This window comes from Cyrtonyx montezumae, unplaced genomic scaffold (assembly GCF_038088225.1).
Source record: "Cyrtonyx montezumae isolate F1298 unplaced genomic scaffold, pur_monq_1.0 scaffold_17, whole genome shotgun sequence".
In the NCBI taxonomy this organism is placed as follows: Eukaryota; Metazoa; Chordata; class Aves; order Galliformes; family Odontophoridae; genus Cyrtonyx; species Cyrtonyx montezumae.
The window spans coordinates 27,131,626-27,157,849 of NW_027071903.1; the positions used below are offsets into that span (position 1 = coordinate 27,131,626).

General features: G+C 44.4%; 2 protein-coding genes across 2 annotated transcripts in view; one reads left to right on the forward strand and one right to left on the reverse strand.

The window, feature by feature from the left end:
- Nucleotides 1–1,072: 1,072 nt before the first annotated feature.
- On the forward strand, nucleotides 1,073–13,816 carry WHAMM (WASP homolog associated with actin, golgi membranes and microtubules). Its single transcript, XM_065733946.1, has 10 exons — nucleotides 1,073–1,603; nucleotides 3,406–3,579; nucleotides 4,873–5,023; nucleotides 5,516–5,685; nucleotides 6,422–6,587; nucleotides 7,529–7,716; nucleotides 9,119–9,205; nucleotides 9,302–9,397; nucleotides 9,753–10,218; nucleotides 12,547–13,816. The coding sequence occupies exons 1-10, from the start codon at nucleotides 1,079–1,081 to the stop codon at nucleotides 12,831–12,833; spliced, it is 2,310 nt and encodes a 769-aa protein (XP_065590018.1). The 5' UTR covers nucleotides 1,073–1,078; the 3' UTR covers nucleotides 12,834–13,816.
- Nucleotides 13,817–22,962: 9,146 nt separating this feature from the next.
- Nucleotides 22,963–26,224, reverse strand: part of HOMER2 (homer scaffold protein 2) — a 48,986-nt gene continuing 45,724 nt past the window's right edge. The window contains exons 8-9 of the mRNA XM_065733947.1: nucleotides 25,548–25,628; nucleotides 22,963–24,242 (exon numbers count right to left, since the gene is read on the reverse strand). Of these exons, the coding sequence (XP_065590019.1) occupies nucleotides 24,054–24,242; nucleotides 25,548–25,628 (270 nt within the window). The 3' untranslated portion in view covers nucleotides 22,963–24,053. The remainder of the gene's footprint in view (nucleotides 24,243–25,547; nucleotides 25,629–26,224) is intronic.

A 26,224-nucleotide genomic window follows, 5' to 3' on the forward strand; every position in this document is an offset into this window, starting at 1 on the left:
TGTACAAAAAGCTGTGTCACTTCAAGCTCTCTTGTGAGGCCTGCAGGCTCAGGCTCAGAGAAGCTTCTTGGAGAAGGCCAACACATGCATTCAGATTAAATATCAGGAATATCTTCTTCTCTGAAGGAGTGGCACTGGCACAGGCTGCCCGGGGGGGGGGGAAGTCAATGTCCCAGGAGGTGTTAAAGAACAGGGTAAATGTGGCACTGAGGGGCACGTGGGGAAGGGTTTCTGGTTGGATTGGGTGCTCTTTTCCAACCTTAGCTATTGTATGCTGCCCTCCTCCTGAAATCATTCAACTGACGAGAAAGGGCGGGATATTCACAGGGCAGGTATTAGGTGCCTGAAGAGCCATACTCAATGGATTCTGCCTCATTTCACACTCCTGCTTTTGGGGACCATCTTTTGTGGCATTATTTAGACACAACCCCAAAGGCGCCATGCTGCGTGGGAGCAGGGATTTTGCACTGCAGGTAAGGAGCATGGAGGTATACAGTGAAGAAGGGAACACCAAAGAAGTAGGGAACGATGGCTGGAAGAGAGCTGCTGGCACACAGCTGCCTCTTCATCCTGCGCCCAGAGCAGCTTTAGTTGTGGCCCACAGCGGCAGAGGGAGACGGCCACGGCCATGGGGCGCGCACCATGACTCTGATCTGAGTCAGAGGAAGCCTGCTGTGCCCTGCCTGCTGCTTTGTACAGAAAATAACGACTTTTTCTCCTTCATCTCGCTTTCATTCTTCCTTTTTCTCTTTTTCCCCGCCCCACGTCTCCGCGCACGCCTCACGCACCGCCCCTCCTTCCCGCCCTTTCCAGGCGAAGTGTTTATTTCCGCACCACAGCGCAAGGACCCGCTCGCCCCGCCCCGCCCCGCTTCTGTCCCGCCCCCAAACAGCGCCAGCCAATGGGGCCTCGCGCTCTTCCGCTCTCCCCGCCCCTCTCCGCGTCGGCTCCGCCCCCAAAAGGCGCCAGCCAATGGGAAAGCGCGCTTCTCCGCTCAGGCCCCGCCCCTCCGCCGGTTGCGCGCGGCTCCTTTAAGGAGCAGAGTTTCGATTCGTCCCGCTCCGCGGCCGCCGCCATCATGGAGCCGCAGCCGGACAGCTTGGAGGGGTGGGTGGCCGTGCGCGACAACGCCTTCTCCGAACCCCAACCGCCGCCGCGCCTCCGCTTCCTGGTGGGCTGGAACGAGGCGGAAGGCGCCTTCGCCGTCACCTGCCACCGCCGGGCCGAGGCGGCGGAGCGGGCCCCTCAGAGCTGGGCCGGCCTCTTCTCGGCGCCGGCCCTGCGCGGCGTCCACCGGCAGCTGGTGGCCGTCTGCCCGCGCCTGGAGCCCGCCTTGCCCGCGCTGCCGCCCGGCGCCTCGGGCGGGCTCTGGGCGGTGCTGTTCCCCGGCGGCTCGGCGCTGGGCGAGGCCGAGTTGGCGGAGTTGTGCCGGCAGCTGGAGCGCTACCTGGGCTGGGCGCTGGAGCTGTGCGGCGGCCGCGTGCTGCTGGACGCCCTCTTCGCCGCCGACCGCCGCGACGACGAATACTTCGAGAGCCTGCACGAGTTCCGCGGGAAGGCCTTGCGCGGCAGCCTGGCCCGGGCCAAGGACGGCCTGCGGCGGGTACGGGCCCTCGGGCGGGGCTGGGCCGGGCTGTGCTGCGGCGGACCCCGCGGGCACTCCGGGCTGGGTGCCTGCTGCTGCTGGTGTAGAAAGTCGCTCTTTAGAAAGTTAGTTTTAGCTTACAATGTATTCTCGTACCGTGTTATGTAGGAAAGTTACAGTTCTTGTCAAGGAAGGGCTGTAGCAGCGTGCGGCCGGTTAGACATACGTTGTAACCGTTGTGTACTGTGCAGCAGGCCCGGGATGTGTGCCTTGGGGTTTGGTGGCTGAGTGTAACTTTCTATCTTAAGGAGATTTGTTGCCCGTGTAGGCCTGACAGGGACATAAGCTCATTCCATTCCCATCTAGACCAAGTTACATTGAGCAAAGCCAGAAATAAAACTTGTATCTTCTGGCTCTAAGCAGAGTTGCTCTTCCCTTTCTCCATCCACATCCTTCTCAAATATTTAATCCTCTGAGTCAGGAAACTGACTTGGAAGAATGCAGAACTTACTAGTTCAGTACTAGAGTAATACTGTCTATAAGGTTTTTTGTTGGTTTGTTCGAAGACAGCAAGTGTTGGGAAGAACAGAAACCCAAGGGCAGCACTGCTAGCACAACCAGAGGAGGCACCCAACAGCAGAGCAGTTGCATGAAAAAACCAGCAGATTGTGTAAAAGCAAGGATTTTATCCAGTCAATCCCAAACAAACAAGAAACCCAAACAAAAGCAAAAATCCCTCTGCCTTCAAAAAGCGAATTCTAACCAGTGTGGAAAGTCTTTTACATTGCTCAAAGTAGACCTGGGACTGAATGAGGGGCTGCAGATATCAAGGGGTTACCAGAAACACTGCAGTTCTGTCCTGCTGTTTGCCTGTGATGAACCTGCAGAGGTCGGGCAGGCAGTGCCTCCAAACTGACTTCCACAGAGCTTCCCTGGGGAAATTCTTCCTCAGCTGGGACCTTTGCTCCTACTGTCGGACTCAGCTGGCAAGAGGAAGGGTGATGATTTAATTTCAGTGCTTCTAAGTTGCAACACAACCAAGCCAGCATTTCTGATGCTTTTTCTCACTTTATTCCTTTCCTCAAGGAACCATAGACAAAAAAGTGTCTTTCCAGGGAGATCTGTGGTTCTCAGTGGCCTCAGCTGCCTTGTCACAGCAGGTGAAGCTTCCAGCTTTGTGTTTTGTCAGAGGAGCAACTAAAGACATCAAATATGTCAGAAAGAGAGTAGTTGACTGCATGAATTACAAGTTATAAAATCTACTCTCACTAGGACTGAGGTCTGAGGAAGCTATTAGAAATTGTGCAGATGACTATGGGATCTAACTGCAGGCCATATCAGGAGTAGAATTTTTATTTAAGTCTCAGTCTGGTTTTTCTAAGCCTGAAATCAGAAATCTGGGGTCCAGACATTCATTTCTTATTAGTGGGTATATAGTAATTGTGGAAGAGATGCAAGAGTTTAAGAATACCTTCAGTTTAAGAAAACGAAACCTTTAGTTTAAGAATACCTTCACCCTTTCAGTATGCAGAATTACCATTTACCACTTGTGTTGCAGTGACTGAGTAACCTGCACACAGCTGCTGGGATTGCTGCTGTGGGAGGTCCTGGGCATAATCCTTCTTGCAGTCTCCTAATGCAATACAGAGTAGTCAGTGCCCATAAGCATGGCGTTAAAAGTATTTCCTGCTGGGGTGGCTGCTGGCTGCCTGGGGTGCTGGGAAGCTGTGCCTATTTCACCCAGTGACAAATGGCAGGTGCCTTCTACCACTCACACAGATGAAAAGCAGCCAAGCCTGATTTACTTTTTATCCCACTAGGTTCTTCAGCAGCATAAAAACGCTGACACAATGGTGGCTTTGATGAAGGTTTATGAGGAAGAAGATGAAGCTTATCAGGATTTGGTTACCATGGCAACGCAGTTCTACCAGTACTTGCTGCAGCCCTTCCGAGACATGCGGGAACTGGCGACACTGTACAGACTGGAAATCCTGGTAGGTTCTGTCTTTATGAAGTTTACAGGTTCCATAGCAGGACATCACTTCATAATCCCTAGTTTTGCTTTCACCTGCTGTTGTTTTTTCCTCCTGTGAAGCCATCGAATATGATGGAGAAGTGCAGAGTTGGGGCAGAGCTGCTGTCAGAGATCTCTGAGTCTGTGGTATTGGCTTGAATGGAACCACAGCTCTATTCCACCAGTGTCCCCCTTCACTCCATTTTGATGGCTTAATAGAAAAACATCCCTGAGCTCCACTGGGCTGGTTTACTTCCCAGTGAGCTGTCTTCGAGACCTAAGTAGCTTTCATTGTGCTACCTTCGGTGGTATCCGTTTGTGACAGTGAGAATGCCATTCTGCTCAGTGCTGGGGCACCACACCAGCTCAGCTCTGGAAGTAAAACAGAAGGCAGAGTGGACCTGATCAAGAAAACAGGCTTGTATTGGTGCTACACCTGTTTGAGTACAGGCTCAAATTTGTCATTTTTTTCATTACCTTTCATGTACATCTTAAACTGGAAGCACACAGTAATAGTTACAATGTCCCTGGGAAAGTGGGCTGTCTACTATTTGATTTTTCATGTTAGAGTGAGCTATGGTTCTGATCCTTTCTGGAACACTACTAACTTTAGATTAAGGAAGGTTTTTAAGAAGTCAAAGTCTAAACCTGTGAAGGTAAAATATGCAGTATGCTGTACTAAAAAATTAAAATGAAAATTAAACAGGATGAAGCACGTTTGCTACTATTTAATTTAGAACGATGTGCAGGCTCATTTGAAATCTAGATACTTTTCAAAAAGAAAAGAAATTGAATACGTGTGCTCTCTGTGGACTTGAAAAAACTCCTATGTTTCTTTTCTATATCCCTGTTCCTGTGTGAAAGAACTGCCAAGCTGGAGAACCTGACAGGGTGATGTGCTGTCAACACATGAGGGAAAAATAGAAGTGAACATAGCACATAGAAGAGTGTATTTGAGTCACTTTTAGTAACAATTAAAAACACTGTAGTTGGTCATTATTTTTAAGATTGTAGTTTAAAAAGGTATTTTAAGAAATAAATGAATCCAGAGTGAACACTTCAAGGTCATAATTAAGGAACAGAGGTTCTGAGTTAGCTCAGAATGAGGAACAGGGTCATGCACAGGTGTGAGGAGTGGTTCACTTTGTGGCAGGGGAGGAGGAGGCCATGCTTGCTATGTGCTGTGCCTTGCCAGGAATGTCTGTCAGTATAGCACAATGCAGGATGCACCACTGTGGTAACCAGCTGATAAAAGAATTTTGTCTCTTTGCAGAAGTCTTTACAGTATGATAATTTGGGACCTAAAAGAATAGCAGCTTTGCAAAAAGATGCTGAAGAATGGACTAAGCGAGCTGAAAGTGCTGTGTGCTCCATTCAGGATATAACTGTGAAGTACTTCAAGGAAACTGTGAAGGCTCTATCAGGTAATCAGAATGGTTTACACAAAAGGTTTCTAAATACTTGATTTATGGTATTGAGAGCTTTTTTTAGTGCCTTTACTGCTCTCTCTTAAACTCCAAGGTTAGGGTGAGTGTCCAGCTCAAGAAACATTTTATTCACCTAAGATTTACATCTTTTTAACTAATTTGATTTACAGCTTGCATTTTGCATGCACCCAAATATGAGACTTATGGCTGCCAACCTCTGAGCAGAAAGCATGCACACTTTTAATCCTTGGTGTGCAAGTGTGAAGGATTTCAGCATGTTAACTGTGCAGATCGCTGTGTAACTGCTAAGATATCATCAATAATGTACTTATATGCAAAATAGTAAATGCAATCTTTTTTAAATTTAAAAAAGCTTCAGACATTGTTTGATAGCATCAGCATTTTTACTACTTCAGCTATGGTAGGAATACACTCAAACTATTGGTTTTCTGCATTTCTCATCTCTTACTGCAATATTTTAATCTGCAGCAATGCACAAGCAGATGGAGCAAGACCAGGAAAGATTTGGTAAAGCCACCTGGGCGTCAGCTTTGCCACGACTAGAAAACCTGAAATGTATGTTAGCTAAAGAGACCCTTCAGCATCTAAGGGCAAGAGAATTATGCCTGAAACAGAAACGAGCTGCTATTCAGAAAAACGTAAGCCTCTGCAAAGCCTCCTTTGCTGTCAGTGTCGTGTGAAAGGCTGATCAAAACCTACCAGCGGGGTCACAGGGAGACTTTCACACTCCTTGCCTATGAAAAAAATGAGAGACCTTTTTCAGCAAAGCACTTGCATTCAATGCTATGTATTTTACGGGGTTGCAGAGCTGCCCTAAATGTTTTTCAGCACTTTAAAACTGATGACACAGCAACCTGTTGCTGCTTCACAGTTTGGGGAAGATCAATCAATTTTTAATTTAACAAACACAAAGATTGAACTAGTTTTTTTTCAATGTGGTTTTAAGTTATGAGAAAATGCTTTTCCAGTTCTTAAAATTGTTCCTTCACACATGGAAACACCTTAGGAAAGGTTAAGATAGATGCCCATACAAGTACCAAGGCAGTATTAAGGCAAATATTATGTCAGTGACACTTTTATTTTTCAAGAGTAGTAGTGTTATTTGTGCAGATCATAATGAAGTCTTTCCTGGTAGAATTAAGGTAAAACTACATCTTTAGACTAATAAAGCTGCCTCCTCCTTGGTGTTCTGCTCCAACCCATTTCTAATGTTCTGTTATTTCCATACCAAAACACTTCAGCAGCTGTCAGGTAGGCCAGGCTCTGCAGCTATCTGGGCAACTTCGTAGATTAAAGTATGCATGCATGCAGGCTTGTTTCCTGTGTGTATCTTTTGTTACCAATGCTTTTTGTCTTCTGTTTGGGCCTGTACAGATGGAGGACCTCAAGGAACAAGAAGAGAATGTAACTCTGGCAGAGGAGCTAGAAATATATTATTATGAAACCCAACTGGAATTATATAATGTACAGCTTGACGTATTGAAACACGAAGAAATGCTGCTCATTGTACAGTTGGACACTTTGAGGAGACAGATTAAAGGTAAGAATAAAGAAATAATTAAGCATATATCTAGAACAGGAGTGTGGTGACCTGCTCTTTGTATTTAAAATAATAATTAAAAAATAAAAAGAGGATTATCCCTACTCAGGTATTGTTAGTAGAAAGCATAGCTGGGAAGCACTGGTGTTCTTGCACTATCTTATATTTTGTTTTCTGACACTAATTTGATAACACAAGTATTTAAATATATAGTGGTAGTTCATCTTGACAGCAGCTATGACAAATGCATGCACTGGTTTGGTTTGTGGAGTAACTTACGTTGCAAATTCTGCTCACACAGTTACACTATCTATGTATAGGAACAGTAATACTGTGACCTACTGAAATATGTCCTGAAATTAATCACAAGTTTGCTTTAATTTAATATGTAGAAATTGGAAAGGACATCCTGTAATGACAAAAAGAAGTAATTATATCTAGATGCTACTTCAATGCTGCTTATATTCCTGTTTAGAAGTTTGTTCATAATGTACTGATGACCAAGTTAGATATCTTTGTTTATTTATCCTTGATGAGTTCTCTGTTACTGTGTATCCTGTGAAGTAAACATCACTCCTGCTTGTTGCTTAATTAAGAGCTGCTAAACAATAAAATAAGTTACTCGTTTAGAACAGCCTTCAGTTTTCCAGGAATACTCCAGTAGGTGAAGGTAGGAGTTAAAGCACAGGGAGACATTTGAGAGAGGAAGCTAAATAACAGCAAATGCTAACAGCATAAATCTGATCCTGCAAAACACCTCTGTGAGTAGCGTGGCATGTTTGTGTAAAGCTTGAAAGGACCAAGCTCAGCTCTGGAGCTTTACACTTTCTAATAACTAACTCACTGCCTCCAGTGGCTTTTAAAATGTCATTAGTTCTTTAAATGTTTAAATAACTGTGGCAATTTTTGGTCTTTTAAAAAAATACCAAATGCCTTTTTAGAGAAACAGGATGAAGTTGTTTACTATGATACATGTGAAAATCCTGAGGAGCTCAAGGCCATTGAACAGACAATGGAACACCATTACGCTAACTTGTCAGAAATGACGGTGCTGAGGCAGAAGATTAAGCAGTTGGAGACAAAGCGTGGGACTGTCTGTGCGAGGAGAGCCTACCTCAGGAACAAAAAAGTAAATGCAGTCCTGGAGATGTGCAGTTTCTGTAGCTGGTGTCATGAGTGTTGACTCGCGAGGGATGGACAGGAAACAAATAGGAAAGGTTTGGGTGGAGCGTAGAAGATGATGTATGACTCTGTGCCAAGGCCTCTAAACCAGGAAGAGGGGCAATGCGGTTTTAAGCCAACTTTATGTTCTGCTGTGTGGTACAAGTGCCTCTCAAGTGTATTGAGAGCACGGACTGACATGGGTGACCCAGGTGGTGTTTTTCTGTCAGCTAAGCATCATACAGAGCCCTGCTGTGGCCAGCCAAAGCTTTGCCCAGACAGTCTTCTAGAAAGCAGCTGCAGCACAGGAGAAAACCTGGCCTGCTATGAATGAAGCTGCAGTGACAGAGCAACACACACACTGGTATGTTACCTTTGAAGGGAGGGGAAATTTAACTACTGCAGTTCTCTCTCCAGCCTCAGTTCTGTGCAAGGGACAGTTTTTTCTTTTACCTTCTGAAGCAGAACACTAGGAAGACACAAGTGAGATCCCAGCTGAATCTCGTGATCATTCCCAGTGAACTGGGCTTATTTTACACCTGCACAGTTTCACTGAAGCAGAGAGCTGAGCTCATGCTCAAATCTCTTTGTCCTTTTACTCCTAGCTAGTACGGACATAGTGGGAATGACACTGAGAACGTTATGCAAATGATCATTGTCTCTTGCTTGCAGCTACTTCCTCTACAGTCACTTTCTTTGCTTCTATTTTCATTCACTTAATTGCTGTCTATTGCTTACATAACACTAAAGCCAAATGCCAGATGATTTGCTTGCACAGTCATGTGGATTTTCCCCCCTGTACAGTGACAAATAGCGACTCCTGGAGAAAACACTGAAGCCTGCAGCTTCAGCTTTGTTACTAATGCAAGGTATTCCTGGTAGACACTAATTGTGCTTCACATACATTTTCTTCCCTGGCCTTTGCACATAGGAGCTATGGCAATTAATATGGACAGAGGGAAAGTCTTAGCACACCTTCCCATAAGGTGATATTTTGGTAAAATTTCTTCAGAGCTTGTTGCTACCTTTTTGCTGATTTCTCTCTTTCTTTCTTTTATTTATTTTAAGCTAAACGTAAGACAGAAGCACCTTTTCAGATCTGGGTTTACACTCGCTCTGTAGCATGAATAACTCTATCATTAGTTAGGATAAGGAAATTGAATTGGCTTTAGCCTTGAAGGAGTCCCACACATCTCACCTTCACAGTGTCTCGCATTTGCCACCTGTTGAGCTTAGCTGTCTTTCATGGCACAGTCTTGCACTTGGCAGTGGTCATTGTTAGCAGCTTGTGCACAGGGAGTTAATGGCACATGTGGCACACAGTGAGTGTGAACCAACCACGGATTGTATGAATTTTGCTGTTCTACCAGGATCAGTGTGAAGCAAGCCATCGGCAGAGGCTGCAACAAGCTGAAGAGTGGAAAAAACGTTTCCAACAGCATCATGGCATACAAATAGTGAGTAGTGACTAGCAGCCTTGAAGAATCAGGAAGATTTTTTTCACACAGCTTTTTTTCACACACGAATGCTCACTCACTTGTGTTTTAATGCAGAAAAGAGACAAGCAAAAAGAGGAAGAAAAAAAGAAAAAAGCTTGGATAAGCCAGGAACGTCAGAAAACACTGGAGAGGCTGAAGACATTCAGGGAGGTAAGTAGCCTGGGCTACAGTTGTCCCACGTGATATCAAAGCACAACATCAGAGATCTTGAGCATGGTCCAAATTTAAGGCCACCATTTGGGTAGGCTGAAATAGGATTGCGTGTGATGAGTAAAGAGAATGCAGCTTGCTGAGGAAGTAGTATCCAGGTGCAGAGCCTACTGCAAAGAAGAGGAAATGACTTTGACAGAGACACCTTTATATCCTTTAAATATGTTTGGTGTTGAATTTTCTTGAGTGGGTGAATGGTACAGGTTTCTGCTCTCCTGCTTTCTGTCTCTTTGGGGATGCTTGTTTGTCTAGTCCAATGGAGATGTGACCTGCTGCCTTATTATCTGTTTTTCAGAAGTGTCCAGCTCACATTGTACTGAAAACATCTCATCCAGAGCCTCTCAGTCCCAGATTGCCACGAAGCAACACTCAGAAGGCTGCAGTTGTATGCTCTCCTCCTCCACCAAGAGTAAGACCAGCACCAGAGCAGCCAAAGAGCTTGCTACTAGTAGAAGCACAAGTATCAGAAACTTCACAACAGAATACTCCAACAGATATCTCTGTCCAGAGTTTTAATACTGCTGATGATTCAAAGCAACAGAAGCACAGCAGTGAGCTGATGGTCTCTCCATCATCACCACCTCCACCTCCTCCACCACCTCCACCTGCTCCACCACTACCTCCTCCCTTACCTCTGTGTTTAAGGACAAGATCAACAATAGAGGACAAGCCACTTCCCCTTAGACCTGATGACCCTTCAGAAAGCCCTGCAGTGCACAAACAAGATGACTCATCCAGGAGGTCTATAAATAATTGCATAGGTAAGTAGGCTCACATCAACTGATGTTTTTCGTTCTTCCTTTCTGGTATTCTTCAGTTCTCCCCTGGTTCTAGACAGTAATATTGTGCAGGCTTTCTCGAGAGTAAGTTCTTAGAAATTTTGTTTGAGATCAGCACGCAGTAACACTGACCATAACTCAGGATCCTAAATGATCAGTTGGTCCAGTTTGATATGCTCCACAGGATCCTGACTTCCAGAGTGTATGACTTGGTGTTTTTGGGGAACATGTGTTAAAGCATCTGCGCTTGGATCTCTGCTGAAATCTTAGATTAATTAAGTATGCCCTTACTAGTAAGACTAAACTGTATTTAATCACAGCAGTAATTCAAAATCTGCATGCATTCTCTTGACAGAATCTTGAAGATTCTGCTGTTGTAAGAGTTAGAAAGGTGTCAGAAGAAATTCCAGGTAGAGGGAATTTATTCATGTTATTCATGTTGATGGTAAGCAACCTTTATGGAAGAAGTAAGTCTGGTAATAATTTTACAACAATTGAAAAGAGTTACTCATTTTGATGAGGATAAATCACCTGTCCAGTCAAAAGACCACTGTGGGTAAATATGTGGTTGTACTAAGGCTACACTTTAGTTTTTATGATATATGGACTATGGAGCTAGCAGCTGGGCTGCTTGCATTTCCTAGGTATGCACAGCCTGTGTCCATTTACAATTTGCTTGGTTTCTAAATAAAGGTTTCTTGAGAGAATTCATGCAGAATTCAACCGGGGTTTGAAAGGCAGATGGATAGCTTTGGCATATTTGCATTCCTAGGGCATAAATTCTGCTCTGTTACACCTCTGCTTTGTTAGTCAGATCATGCAGGTGTAATTGGAGGCTGAACTCTGCAATTGAAGCACAGTCGTTTGAATGAGAATAGAGCACAGCAGTCTCTCAAGGCTGCACTGGTTAGATCCTGCTAACAGACTTATTTCTGTCTCTAAAGCAAGCAGGTATTCGGACTGTGTCAGGCAGATTGAACTAAGTTGGAAGGCAACAATTTTTTTTATTGCCATTTGTCACAGTAGAGCTCATGCTATAAACTGAAGCAGGTCTTTAAATACAGAGCACTCCTTTTTGGACTATTCACGATACATCTAAGCAACCTTTGTATCTTCTCAGTTAAGAGGCAAACCACAGGCAGAAAGTACAAGGAAATTTAAGCATTTTGAGTTTTTTCAAGGTGTGAGGAAGTACGAGTAGTTGGAAGGCTGAACACTGTCAGGCTAGCATGACAAACTGCTATGCATGCAGTGGATTAGCGTGCTGACTTCAGACTAAGAGGTCCATGGGATTACTCTGCCACAGATACTCATAAAAGGCTTTGAATAGTAACATGAGTTGTACACCAGAGTATTCTGATTGCTGCTGGAACAGCCTTGCCAGTATCTCGCTTACTAGAAGGCTTTGCAAAACAACTTTGTGGGTCTCTGCTTCATCCTTTTCTAGCATCTGTCAGTCTCTGAAGGTACCACACGATTCAGCAGAAAGAATCAGCTTAATCAGCTAACAGTGTGTACTGTGTGTGGCAAAAATCCTTTCAGTTATGAGGCACAGGTGGTTCAGACCTGTGACTGTAGGATGGGACTGCTGTCCTGGGAAACTGCCTTCCCTCTCTGGCAGTCTGACTGTGAATCCAACAAGAGGACTACAACACAAATTGCAGTGAGTATCAATAGAGCCAGTAGAAGTTTTCTCACTGGGGTGTTATTTATGGTCTGAATTTCTGGAACATAGCTTGAGATTTAAATCATGTTATAAAATAGGAATTGTTTTTTTAAGTCCATGCAGAAAAGAGCTGTCTGCTTGCCTGCTTGGGGTGTGATCTGGCTCCCACTGACTTCAGTGGTGTAGTTTCAAACCCTTCTACTCAAATCTTTTCATTTTTTCTCTTGTCTGAGCAAAAATGCAATTGACAGTCTCAGCAGGCATCTGAGCAAGCTAGGAGGAGAGGTAGATTGTTTCTAATATGGAATATAAGAGATTTTCTTTAGTTCAATAAAATTTTTTTGAAAGGCCATAAAGTTATAATGAAAAAGAAGCATTCTCCTTTGTGTATAATTTCTTCGTTAGTGCTCAAACTCGTATAATTTGGAGGAGGTGTTGGATTCTCAACTCAAGATGCAAAAGTTTAACTCTTCAGTGCCAGAGCATGGCACTGCAGAAGATACTACGAGTCTGTGCCAGAAGAGACTATTCTTTCTGTCTCTAGCAAAGATGAAAGGAAGAACCCTGAATGCATGGGTAGGATTCTGTACTTGTAATTGTGGTTGTTTTCCTATTTCTGTTAACAGTGCTCTTTTCTGTTGCAGGTACAATGGATGAAGTGTTGGCTTCTCTAAAACGCAGTGAAGTTCATCTTCGTAAAGTGGAGCAGCCAAATCCATATGCCTCTGTGAAAGACAACATCCTCTCTGCCATAAGGCAAGGAGTTAAACTAAGAAAAGTGAATAGAGATACTGACAAAGATGTCAGTAAAGAATCTACTAATGAGCTAGAAAGAAGCATTAAAGCAGTCATCCAGAGAATTAAGAAAGTGTCTGCTGATTCTGAAGAGGAGGAAAACAATGATCAGAATAATGGAGAATGGGACAGCTAACCAATTTGGAGTAGCAAACTACTGACTGGAACAGTATTGATCTCATTTTTGCATGTCATAGAAGAGTGCCTTTCAAAATGAAGGAACAGTGAGATTGTGTGCATGTTCATGTGTATGTGTTCTTAAAGTGCACAAATGTTTGAAGAGTTAAAGGGTCCTGTTGACTTTCTACAGGAGCTGCAGATTCTTATTTCTGCATGAAATGTCATATTCCAGTGTATACTTGCATTAACAGATATTTCTGGCTTAATCCTATATAGCTTTCACCATAGCTGAAGGTAGCTAAAATACTGGATATACTAGATTGAAACATACATTCTTTCCTCTTTACAAGCTGTTACTCTACAGTAATTCTATCACAAAAGCTTTTTGGGAATGAAAAATGAAATGAAAATCTACTTTGTCACCTGTGGTGATAAAGGCAGATTGGCAAACTTGGAATAATTTGGTATCTCATTTTATTTCTGTTGTCCAGAAATTTCTAATTGTCTAATACAGTCTGCTCTCAAAGAACTGCAGTGGATACTCCTCTTATCATTATGTTTTAAGGTGTGCACTTATGAAAGAGCATGGCAATGCTGTTTGGAAAAAAATCGCTATTGTTTGAGATAATCACCGCTGTGGTAATTACTGACAAGTTTGCTTTTTAGCTGGAAGCTTGGAGTGTTTCTAGATGAAACATTTACAGTTTTACTGAAGTGTTGGCAGAGAGGAAGGACAAAATATTGTATAGAATATTTTCTTGAATGTAGCTGTACTAAAGAGCTGTGTTTCCCCAGTGAGAACTAGCTCCTCTCATGAGTTTAACAACTACTGTTTATCAGATAATTTACTTGCATTGTGTCTGGAACCTGCCTCTTTAAAACTCAACTACATTACATTTAAGGACAGTTTCTACTTTGGGTAGATGGTGACAAAATTAATTCATAATTTCTTTTGGAATTTATGCTGACCATTAATAAAAATATATCCAGACAGCTGAAGTGGGCTCAGGGTATTCTCATTTTAGGATTCTGCTGTGCTGCAACCATCACTAACACCACAGTACTCTGATTGTGGTAGCAAGTATCACCCAGGCAGCAATTCGCAGTAAGGATATATGTAAATCCCTTTATTTTCCTCAAATATTTCTGAAATGTGTAAATCAATAACAAATCTGCAAATGTTTTGTTTTACTGTGGAGTAAGCAGATCTGCTTACTTACTTAGTAAATGCACAAGAGCTGAAGAGCATCAGGGACAGCGGCTGGCCCTGTGGTAAGCAGCTCTGGGGGCCTGGATTAGTGCTGAGCTCTGAGACTCCTTGCATTGCCAATAAAGCACCCCCTTCTCAGGCCAGTGAACAAACCCTTCAGTAGGAACAACCTGCCCTGACCATCCAGCTGCAGAATTTGTTTAGACAAATGCAGCTGTGTGGCTTCAAAGAGTTCATAGTGCCAGGAGCTGCATTGTAGCCCAATGGTGAGGGCTCAGTTCCTACTATTGCTGTGCCTTGTGAGCTCCTAAGGCGGCGTGGGCAGGCCACCTTAGGACTGCTGACAGTATTTTTAGGGAGATTTAACATAAATGTATTCAAAGACTGCTTGGGCTGACAGGGAGAGCTCTGCTCTGACAGCCTGGCCTTTGATCGCAGCAGGACTGCAGCGCCCCGCGCACGCAGGCCCGCAGCAGTGGCTGGGGATGGCAGCACAGATATGGATTTGTCAGCAGTTCTGACACCACACTGCTTTTCAGGATGCATGAGGCTCTTCTGTCATCAAGCCCCCGGCACACACAGGACTGATTCATGGCACAGGCTGTATCCTGTGTGCCCCTGCTGCCCCGAGGGCATGAGCAATTCCTGCCAGCAGGCTGCACAGCATCACTTCTCCATCCCATAAATGTACAGTTCAAGGCTTCAGCGCCTGATGGATGGCTCCGATATGGCATGGACACTGAACTCTGTTTCACTTTTCATCATTGCAAGCAGAACAGGAGTTCTCAGCCACACCATGACTGTGTGCTGCAGACCCTTGCTTTCCTCTGCTATTTGTTAGAGCCAAGAGAGAAAGAAGCAACACTGATTTACTGTTCATACCGAAAAGCAAGGCCTAACCTGGTCTTTGTATGGCTCATATAATGCACCTCTGCTCCACTTGCATGAGATATGAGAGCCCCATCCATCCCTAGAGGTGCACAAGGTCAGGCTGGATGTGCCCTGGGCAGGCTGAGCTGGGGCTCATGCGCTGAGCACGCAGCCCATGGCAGCGGTTGGGTGGGATTTAAGGTCCCCTCTAACCCCAGTGCTCTGTGCTCCTATGAATGACTCACTGCCAGCTCCAGCTGGGTGAAGGCTGAAATCCCATCACTGGGAACTCTGTTGGCCTCCCCCTGGTACTCACGCCACAGGAGCCCCTTTGCCCACATCCAGTCCCTCCTTTTATCCCTTAAAATAAGATTAAAATCTATTCCAGGACACCTGCAGCAAAAGAAACTAAGTTGTTAAGTATGAAGACATTCATTAGGACTAACAGAAAGATGAGCAATGCTTCTTTCAGTCCTTTTCACAGAAGGAGTGGGTAGATAAGTAAGTAAGTGTGCACCCTTTGAGTAAAATGATAGTTGAGGTTATGCATGCTTCCATTTGAAAAGCATTTTTAATTCCAAAACTTCCTGTTTGTTTGCAACAGAGAACAGCTGTGCACCGTGTGCCATAATAACATGAGACTGTAGGAAAGAAGGACACACCATTCCAATTAAACCCACAGCAAGGATAAACAGGAGAATGGCATTGAAGGTGTCTTTTAATAAATGCCACTGCAGGGCCTGGCAGTGGAAGCTGCTCCTGACACTCCCCAAGGAAATCCCTGGGGACAGTGTGCACTGGAAACTGCTCCAGAACATAGTCGATTTTTTTGTGGTATTTTTTTTTTTCCCCTGGTGGAAAAGCATGCAATTTTCATTCTCAGCATGTCACACTAAGCTGAAAGTGAGAAGCAGCAGAATTAAATCTGCTCAGGTAGCAGTGACATTAACAGCTCAGCTACTTGTGAAAATGCTGCATAAAACAAGCTGCCTATAGCAAGCCATTGCTGTAGCAGTAAGAAGGAGCTGCTAACTGCTCGGAAAATGTATTTAACCAAAATCCACACTTGCTCATTTTCCATGAGCAGCCCCCTCCTGCCCTAGCTTCCGGCCCCTTCTTGGGCTCCCTCTGGTCTCAAGCAAATCCTCCAGGTCTCTCTACTGGTCTCTGTCCCTGCCTTCAGCCAGCAGCAATGGCACCTCCAAAGGACCAGGGCTCATTCAGCAGGGAGCAGAGGACATGGCAAGGAGCAGTCTCCATGGCAGGTGGAAAAGGGAGCAGCAATCTATAGCCAAAAACAGAGCTGCAGAGTTTCTTTCTGAAACAGGAGTGACACAGCTGGCTGTATCTCCCAATGACAAACCAGTAACAGCAGCTCTCTCTGCTGCTGAAGAATACTGCCTGGGGTCTGCCCAAGAACCTTGTCAGTTCAGAGAGCTGGCCCCCAGTCACCAGCTGCCCCAGGTGACACACAAAGCAGAAAGCTGAGGCTGTGCATCCCTAGGGACCTGGGACCCCATTTAGTTTACATCCGAACCCACGAAGCATACAAACTCTCAGTTTAACAGAGGAGAGCTGGGCTGCCATGCAATGCGTCACTGCCTCTTCTGCTCCCAGTGCTGTCCTAAAGCTGTTCCCCTCCCACGGCAATGACTGTGCTGATGGCCAGGGGACCTCTGCAGTGTGAGGAGAGAGTGAATCACTGCACTTTTCCAGGTTTCAGAGCCAGGGATTATCTCTACAAATGCACCCAGCACTGCTATATGTAAGCAAGATTTGAATGATAAGAATACTTAATTACCTGAGTCCTTTCTTCAAGAGTCTCCAGGATCCTGTTTGGCATCACTCATCTCTGGGTTAATGAACAGTGCAAACTTGCATCCACTGCAATTGGAAAGCCTTGGCTCATGGCTGCAGTGAAACAAATAACAAAAGCCTTAAAGTGGAAAGCTTTGAAAACGGATACCATTCAGTATGACACGGTAATGCAAAAAGGTTGCCCGTCCTGGTATTATTCATAATTCCCTGTATGCCTGGATTCCCTCCAGCCAGCATACATTATGCTCAATCCAGGGCATATGCAACAAATCATACCCAATTATGGAAACTCGGGAGACAAGCTCTCTCTTGATTACTGCCACACATTTCTTTTCCGTAGGCCACCAGTCCTAACAAGGGAAGCAGACTGTACAGGAAAAGAGAAAAAAAAGACCCTCCAATGAATGCCCGTCATGTACAGATGGATATGTCTGCTCATAGATCTGAATGCAACCCACTGACAAGAACTGTTCTTCAAATATTTACACCCCTCAGGCAGTCCATGGCACCAGGTATGGCCGGGATACCCTTGGTGTGCTCAGCACACTGCATTGCAGGGCCAGAGCTGTAGCGGGCCAGGCTCTGCCATCCCAGGATGCCACCCAGCCAGGCTGCAGTCTGTGCCCTGTACTGCTCCACTCTCCCTGCTTCATTTCTACAGCGCTGTTTTCTGGATCCAGATGGTTGTTTCCACTGCTGCCATCTGAAATGAGACCCGGCAGCTACCTGACAGGGAACTTCTACTGCTTCTAAGGAATGGTTTGGCTTTGCTGCCAGCAGATCAGTGCCTGCATCACGGCTGCACCGCAGCTGCAGGTCGTGGTCAGTGCTGCTCTTATGCACTGCCTGGATCTCCTTGGAAGATGGGAAATGATGAAAACAGCAGATAATTAACACATGGGACTTCTTCCTCTGTTCACACCTTCCAACGAAGGGTGCAGATGAAAAGCATTTGGAGAGTAATGTGTAAATCCATCCCTGTCACCAGTTACATGAGGCATGGTGAGCTCACCTCACCCAGCACACTGCTGTTGTATGGGACTCCCACTGGTAGGATGGTGGCTTCTTCTCCAAGTCAGGGCTTAAGCTTTTCCTGGGCTGCTGATACAAGGAGAATACCAAAAGGGGCACATATTACAAAGTCATTCATCTGCTCATGTGTCAAATATTACACTGAAACTTCATCTCACCTTCACTTGTATTTTCGCCAGAAATCCCAAGGCTGCATATCACAGCTCGCTATCACACAGCCCGGCAAAAAGCTGTTTAATGAATAACTCAAGAAGTACAAACCTCGTTTTGGAGGCTCTCCAAGTTCCCTGATAGGAATCCAGTCAGAAGCGACAATGAAGGCATTATCGGCATGTGGCAGCTGATTTCCCTGACGGCTCAGCTCACCGACCTGGCTGCTCCTGCTGGGAGCGTTCATCACCCGTGCGCCAGGCAGCCGGCGAGGAGCAGTGCTTCCCACCGACTGCTTGTGTTTCACTGCACTGCATATGAGCTGCTTTCACAGCTTCTGGTTACTCAGGAACTGCCCCAGATTACTGAGCTGCTTTGGCAGAGCTGTGGATGGCTCCTGGTAGAAGAGCTTCAGAGAAAGGTCAGGAGCAGCCGTGCTTCCTGCTCACCCCAGTGCTGACATTTACAGCCATGTAACCCAGAATAACAAAGGCACAACAAACCTCATCCATTGAACAGTCTTCGAACCTTATAAATTCCTTGGGGGAAGCCTGGGTTGATGCCAAGGTGACATACACTGTTTCTGTGCGATGAATACATGGATGCTGAGAGCAATCTGTAGCTGGAGCACACTGCTATCCCTGCCCAGGAATGGGCTGTGGGACATGGACGTTCCACCTTGGGAAACTGCCTCTGCTGAGAAGGTGCTACTAACTTCTGGATGCTGATAAAGAACACTGCTGCTGAAATACCTCACATTTTAAAGCAGATGCTTATTCCTGGGTCCCATTCATCCCTCCAAAGATAATACCAGAACAGTTCCAGCTCCCACTGGGGCTGCTCCATCAGTTACAGGACTCCATGAGGCTTTTGGTCCTGAGCAACCCCAAATACAGAGACAAGGGGTCTCCTTCTAGTGATAGGTCTTACTCAGTGAAGTCCCAAATTTCATGCCATAGTACACCTTTTCCAGTTCAGCACTTATCTCCCTGCCCAGCCCTGCACCCCCTTCTAGCTGTTCTAACAGTAGAGCAGGAAAAAGGTTTCCAAGCCCCACATCATGGAAATGATGTTTTTAGAGTATGTACCTAAGGCATTACAGCATACACACAGATCTAAAGCACATTCCACACTGATTGATAGCATTACCTCAAGTTCAGCCTTACAACTGTGTGACACACTTCAGGGAAAGGATGAAGTCAATGAAGACAGTGAGACAAGAGATTTTACTTAAACTATATATTTTTACGTAAAACAACTTTATGTTACAATAAAATCAGATAAAAATCACAAAGTTGTATAAGTTCATAAAGCAAAAAAATCAAGTTTTTCTTATATATATATATATATAAAACCCAGCATTTACTGCTACTAGGAGTCTAAATGTTAACATTGACTGTCTATGGCCAATTTAAAAAAAAAAAAAAGAAAATATTTTTTTCACAGCAGACAAAAATGACGAGGTAAGAGATGCTATTACAATGATCCAACTGTAGTAAACACTCCAGTTTTCATTAACCCATATACTAAATATAACAAAACCAAATAAAAATATACATTTAGAGCACTGCAGTGTTTTCCCACAGTTGTGTATCAACAAATTGTCATTCACTAAAGTTTACTTGGAACAGTTAAAACAGGGCGCGTGGATATCTTCAGCACTAACGCCTCGTAGTAATCTAAATATTTTGGTATCGCAGATCACACTCAGAACTCTCAACGACAAAGGGATATATTTCTGTTAAAAACGATGTGCTTTGTTCATCATTTATGATGACTTTTACAGACTATTATGCTCCTGACCACTACCAGGCAAGGGAAGGAGAACAACGGAATGCTGCAAAACACTCCTGCTGAGCACAGCTCCCTTTCACACACCAGGTTAAGCAGCGTGCTGCAAATGCTTAAGTTCACAGATCTTGCATTATCTGTCCTTTTTATTTAGCTAACATATGGCTAAAATAATTATTGCTGACCAGTGTTAAAAACTAACACACACACAACCCCTCCCCACCCACCCAAAATTCCAAACAAAAAGACACGACTGGATCAATGTTCTCTAATGCCTTTCTTGTCTGTGCCGTTATCAGGGAAGTGGATGACCACAAAGGAAGAAGCAATCTATTTCAAAATACACGTATTAAAAATAAATAAAAATTGGAGGTATAGGCACCTTCATTTGAAGACCGTGTATTTAGACTGTTTAATAGAATAGAGAAGCACTAGCACAGAACAGAGCAGAAAGTCAGGCTGTGAGAGGCCCTGCTCTGCCCGCTGCCTGCAGATCCCCGAGGGAAGTACTTTGTTGGCAATATCCTGAATGTGGGTTTCACTTCAGGTATCGTGTTGTTTACTATAGAGACCAGTATTTAAGACATGCAAACTTCACATTTATCTCCTAGAGGTCAGCATGAACACTCTCAGGCCTGCATGTGCCCCAGCCACTTGTATGGGACCACTGCTTGGAGCTGCTTTGGGGTTAAGCGCCGTGTGCCTATGTATTGCTGTGCTTAACACAAAGGTGAGTGAATTCACAGGGAGAGGAGTGACCCCAGGGCAGCTCTGTGCCTTGCAGCCACCCAACCGTGCCAAGGAGCCCCACCACTCCCCCAGGTTCTGACACAAGCAGTTTGGGCTGCCAGGCTCTTGTGCCACTCAGCTGTGTGTGGATATTCACCTCCCATCCCTTCATCTCTGATATGCTGAAGACTTTTGGATACCAATGAGCTTTGTGAGCTAAGAACTGCCCGTGCTAAGGTGGAGGGGTCAGCAGTGGCCACCTCAGACCTTTGGTGCTCCGGCAGCGTGCAGCTGAGCACATCCTGCACTGAAGCTTCTGCCACAGCCATCACCAAAATCACACACAGGTCCCCAGATCCCGTTTAAACATCTTCCCTTTGGTATTCAGCATCTAGAATTCACCGAGACACGCAGCCCTTCACCCTGGCAGCAGTGCTATTTTCTTAATCCACAGGTTCAGGAAGACAACACTGTGTTAGCAAGAAGCCACTGAGGTTTTGAAGGGTTTCACTTGGAAGATCCTAACTATGCGCCAGGCCGTAGGAGTGAATTCCTTACAAAAAATAAGCTCCTCCTGCACTTAACTCACTTTGTAAGGGAACACTGGCAAGTGCTCATTCTGCTGAAAATGCACTTTTTGGGCAAATACCACTACTTGAGAATTTGAATCAAAAATCAGCAAATAGGACTCAAACAGGATAAAAAAGCAAAAGGTTAAATTGTGTTATTTTGGTTTGCGAAACAAAGTTTTAAGTTTCTCATTTTGAACTAATTTATTCTAATGGTTAGGCTAAGGTCATCTTCCAATATGCTAACTAACTCACTAGGCAGAACACTTCCTTCCCCTTCACAACAATTACCTCATGGCATTTTTTCTGCTGCTGCCCATTTCTAGGAGACCTGTTCAGCTTGCTTTGGCCACTGTGCCAAGTAAAAAACCAACACTACTACCAAGCAGCTCTAACACCGTGTCAGAGGAGAATCTCCCTGGAAAACACGGAAGACAGACAGACACTCTCACTAAGGAGTGTCAGCACAGATTTCTGTTCCCAGAGCCCCAGCTTTGCAGGTGCCACAGGGGCAGGGCATGGCTGAGGGGCAGCGTGGCACTCAGAGCCAGGCAGAAGGCCTTTGCAAACATGCAATCACACAGCTGAGGTAGGAGACATCCTGCCATGAACCACTCTGAGGGAGAAACCCATGTGTGGAAAGAGTGAGATCAGGGGTGCTCATGGCAAGATACAGCCTCACGTACAATGGATACAGAGCTGACATTCCTCATCACCAGCCACGCAAGTTTGCACAGCCCTGAACTGTAATAATGACTAAAATCAAGCTCTGGATCTGCAACAGATCTGACTAAAGTTGGAAAAATGTCTGAATTCAATCTCAAATCATTTCTTTGCAGTCTTTTGCACTCCTCTGACCCTTTTTTATACTAAAAGAAGAGCAAGAAGCCCTAAAATCACTCAACATACAAAAGGAAGCAGATGAAACAGGGTCCTTAGTGCAGACCTGGTGCTGTGACCAGGAGCCCTGACTGCCTGCATTGCTCCCCCCCACGTGGGAGCTCTGCAGCAGCGTGGGGGGAAAGGAGAAGCAGGATAAGCAAGACAAGCTGCCTGTCCCATGATCGTGGACTTGCAATCAAACAAAAAGACTAAAAATGGAGATTGCTCACCACCACACACAGTTTCTGACGTCATTCTCAATTTTGAGAAGTCTGTTCTAACCACACATTATGCAACTGTTGAATATTCCAGGCTAGCAAAGTCTAATTTTCACACGCCTACATGCTATGTACCTGATTTTTATTTTTATTTTTAAATTTCAATACCCTACAGCATTTTTTTTATTAAAGACTTAAGTGGTCATAATGGTTATAAAAGGTCCCAGCTTCACGTGTCATTTAAAAGGATTAAAAGCAAAAGTACAAAAAGTCCAGTCTAGGCAATAGGCAATGATGGTAATGCAGTGGATGAAAGAGAAAGTCACATGGGACAATGGCAGACAAAACCCATCTCCAGCATGTGGATTATAGAGCCATGTGCAAAAATAATTCAGTGTGTGTTTCATCTATAACCCACATATTTTAAAGGTCACTTTTAAAATCGAAATGTACAAAGAAAGAAGAAGTCCCTAAGAAATAACATGCAAACATCATGGCGTGGCCATTTCATCAGTCACTTCTGGAATGCCCTCACCTCGTGCTTCACTAAGCTCTCACCTGACAGAAGCAAATATAGTATCCACAATCACAAGTTCTTTCCTGAATGAACTCAGATGCGGCACAATCTCAAACCAGGACTCAGAGAAAAAAAAAACAACCAACCAAACAAACAAAAAAAAAACAACAGAAGAAGCTGATGGCATTCCTAGGGATAAAACACAACATCGGCTCCTCTCTGGTCCTTCTGACATCAGTCAGTGATGCAGCAATGTCCTCGCTGCAGTCCGGTGTATGAGTCTGCACTTCTCGAAAACACATTTAGAGCTGCTGAATAAACAAACACTGCACTTTCTGACGCTGAGTTCGGGGCTTTTGTTTTGCTTTTTTTGTCAATCTAACTTAGTGACTAATTCCCATTTGCCCGTCCCCTAACGGGGGGAACACAGAAATCACAGGTAGGAAGGGGTTTTGGTTTCATGCAGTCATTACCTGCAAGTGTCCTGGGCAGGAAGCTGCTTCCCATGACATCCTGATGCTTTGCTGATCACATCTCCTGAGCCCCTGCTGTGGCAGCTGAGCAGCAGTGATTGAGGTGCACGGAGGTGCATGTGCCCCGTGTACAAAGCAGCAGTATGTCTTCTCCTAAAATAAATATCTGGTCCCAAGACTTAGGTGTGCGTTTTTTAGAGGCACACACAGTGACTGAACAATAAGGGTTCAAAACTGAGATGACGGTTCAAAGATTGTCTTGCTAATCCAGAGGAGCTGTCCTCACCTATGGGTGCCATGTGACTTGTAGTGTAAGAGCTGGAATTCATTTCTACACTGTTGATTTGGCACTGCGTGGACGCAGGCAAGCACACGCAGTCTGAACTGGAGGTTACATGACATCCTCTCTGAATCAGGCCTGAACGACGTGGTCCCTACAGATACTGGCATGCGTGTCAAGTGCTTTGCTTGACAGCAGCTCATCACAGGCACATTTTACCAGGCTGATTTACAGACTGCAGGAGCTCCATCTAATCTCACTGCTTGGCCAAGGAATAAAAGGATACGTTGCTAGGAGTGCTGATAGTCCGGAAAAGAAAGACTTGTTTTCTGTTTCTATGGTTGCAACAGCCCTTAAAAAAGATATAAATTTCCCTGCAACAACTAACTGCATATTCATTTTAAGGTAGATCTAGTTCCAGATTCCTGAGACAGAACCTTCTACCAGTTCCCAACCCCACAAAGCCAGAGCAGCAGTACAGAAAGTTTCTAACCTCAACTTAAGTCAGTGAGCAGCATGATTGGTTTGGAAAACAAACAAACAAAAACCCAAAGTAACCCACAGCAATTTTTCAGCTTCTATGTACAAAAACAATGCAAACAGGTGGAACATTCTAGTTATATTTTGTAAAACACATGATTGGGATCAACAAAACATCAAACATCCAGACCCTAGATTACAAAAAATCTATTGCCATCTAATTGTCAACCCCGAGTTTAGAAAGTCCTTGTCGGAAATCGTGTAATTCATCTATCTTCCCATCTAGTACATCTAAAAAATTCTTTAATTCAGTTTTAAGGTTGGTCTGCCTGTGTTTGCTCTCTTCAACTTCTGTCCTTAGTGTTCTGACTTTCTCTTCAAGATCTTTGTTCTTATTCTCAGCATCCTTAAAGACAAAAGGACAGTAAGATGAATCATAGAGAAGAAAGATGAGCTGCATTGTCAGGGTAAAGCAACAAATGGCATCAGACTGGAAAAGTTTGCTTGCAAACTGATTAACATGAGCACCTCTGAAACAACTGACACCCGCTGGACAGATTAAGGAAAAACTCATGCAGAAAAGGACACAGATTAACTGGAAAAGACACTTTGCATCAGATTTTGTCATTTGCTTTAGATCTAAAAATTCAGCCGGATTTAAATCACACACCACGCATACATTTCTGTCACTGCTACAGTTGCAGAATTAGATACTGTGCCAGCAATTACATACAGAATTATCCATGGTGGTTTAATCTTTGAAGACAAGCTTTAGAAAATACTGCCTGAGGAATGTTATTACTTTATGCAGTATTTTAGGATTTACTGTCCTGATCTTTTTTTTTTTTTTTTTTTTTTTTTTTTTTTTTTTAAGTTTGCCCCTGCCTCTGGGGAGCCCTCAGGCACACTATAGGGCAGCCAGGTAACACCTCCCATCATGCAGTCTACTGCACGAGCTCTTCTGCCTGGTCTCCATTTCATTAACACAAACACATGCTAAAAAACATGCTTCACTAAAAGCCATGGGCACTGCTGAATCAAACCACGCTCAGCACCTGCCTCCCCTCAGCAGCCTTCTATCTGATTTGATGCCATTTATATTATTAGAGTGCTGGAATCATTGATGGGATTGATTTTGTTGATGAGACTGCTTACATTTGCTCTCCTTCTACGTACTAATTAGCACATTTAAGCAGCCCAAGGCACAGCCCTGTGGGTGCTGCTGGGTGTACACATCTCCAGCAGCCACACACCCCAACTCCAACAACCACACACCCCAAGCACCATGGAGCCACACAGCACCAGCACAGCCTCTGTGAGCTCTGTCTCCAATGGCATACAGCTCAGTCCATCTGTTTCTTTCCAAAAAGCCTCTGCAGCAATCAGCCACAGGTCTTGGGGTGCTACTTGGCAAAGGCTCTGCTGGGGCAGCCCCACAACGGGAATATAAGATGTGGAATAGCCCAGAGCCAGCAAAAGATGGATGAGCATGAACAAAGGTGCACCAAGTTGTGCAAGGAAGGAAACAGAGCTTCTAAGGACTCCCATGCTACCAGGGGCATGGTATATTTTGCAACTAACAGGTATTTAGGTTTTGTGAATTGGGGTTCTTTGCCTTCAAATCTTGAAGTCTAAACAGAACTGCATGGGTTATGAGACAGAAAATAAACTTATCAACTGCTTTATAATTAATTTCATTGTAAAACTGTACCTGTAATTGTTGAGATACAGATTCACATTCTGACATTAGCTGTGGTATAATTTCACCCTGCTTTCGGAGCTCTTCCAGTTCCTTTGAAACATGAAAGAAAAGAAAAAAAAATCAATGCAAGCTTCATTTTAAAACAATGAAAATTGGAGAATATGAAGTAATTTTGCACAAATTTGCACGTTATCATATTCTCCACTGTTTTTGGATTTAAATACTCAGAATAGCATGTCTGCATTCAAAAACACATGCTAGAATATATTTTTCACTGTATTTTTGACTTTGTGCTTCTATAACAGACACTGCAACCCAATCTTTAGCACAAATGACATTAATGACATTAATGAAATCTTAATCTAAACCACGTATCTATGCAAAAGATATATTCAATAAGAGCCAATCTGAAGTGCTGTGATTCTACAAGCAATTTATAGATGGTTAGCAAAGAGCAAATTAGACATGAATTTCCAATGATAAATGGCAGCAAAAAGGGCCAGTGGAATTATAAGCTGCATGTAGAGAGACATCATTACAGAGCACAGCTGTGATGGGCTCTCCCCTACTGCACAGCCCTGGGCAACACCTCCCAGATTTGTGTTCTGCTTTGCCACTGCTGTCAAAACTGAGAGGAGTAACTGAAAGGAGTTCATGAACAGAACAATGTGACTCGGTGGGAGACC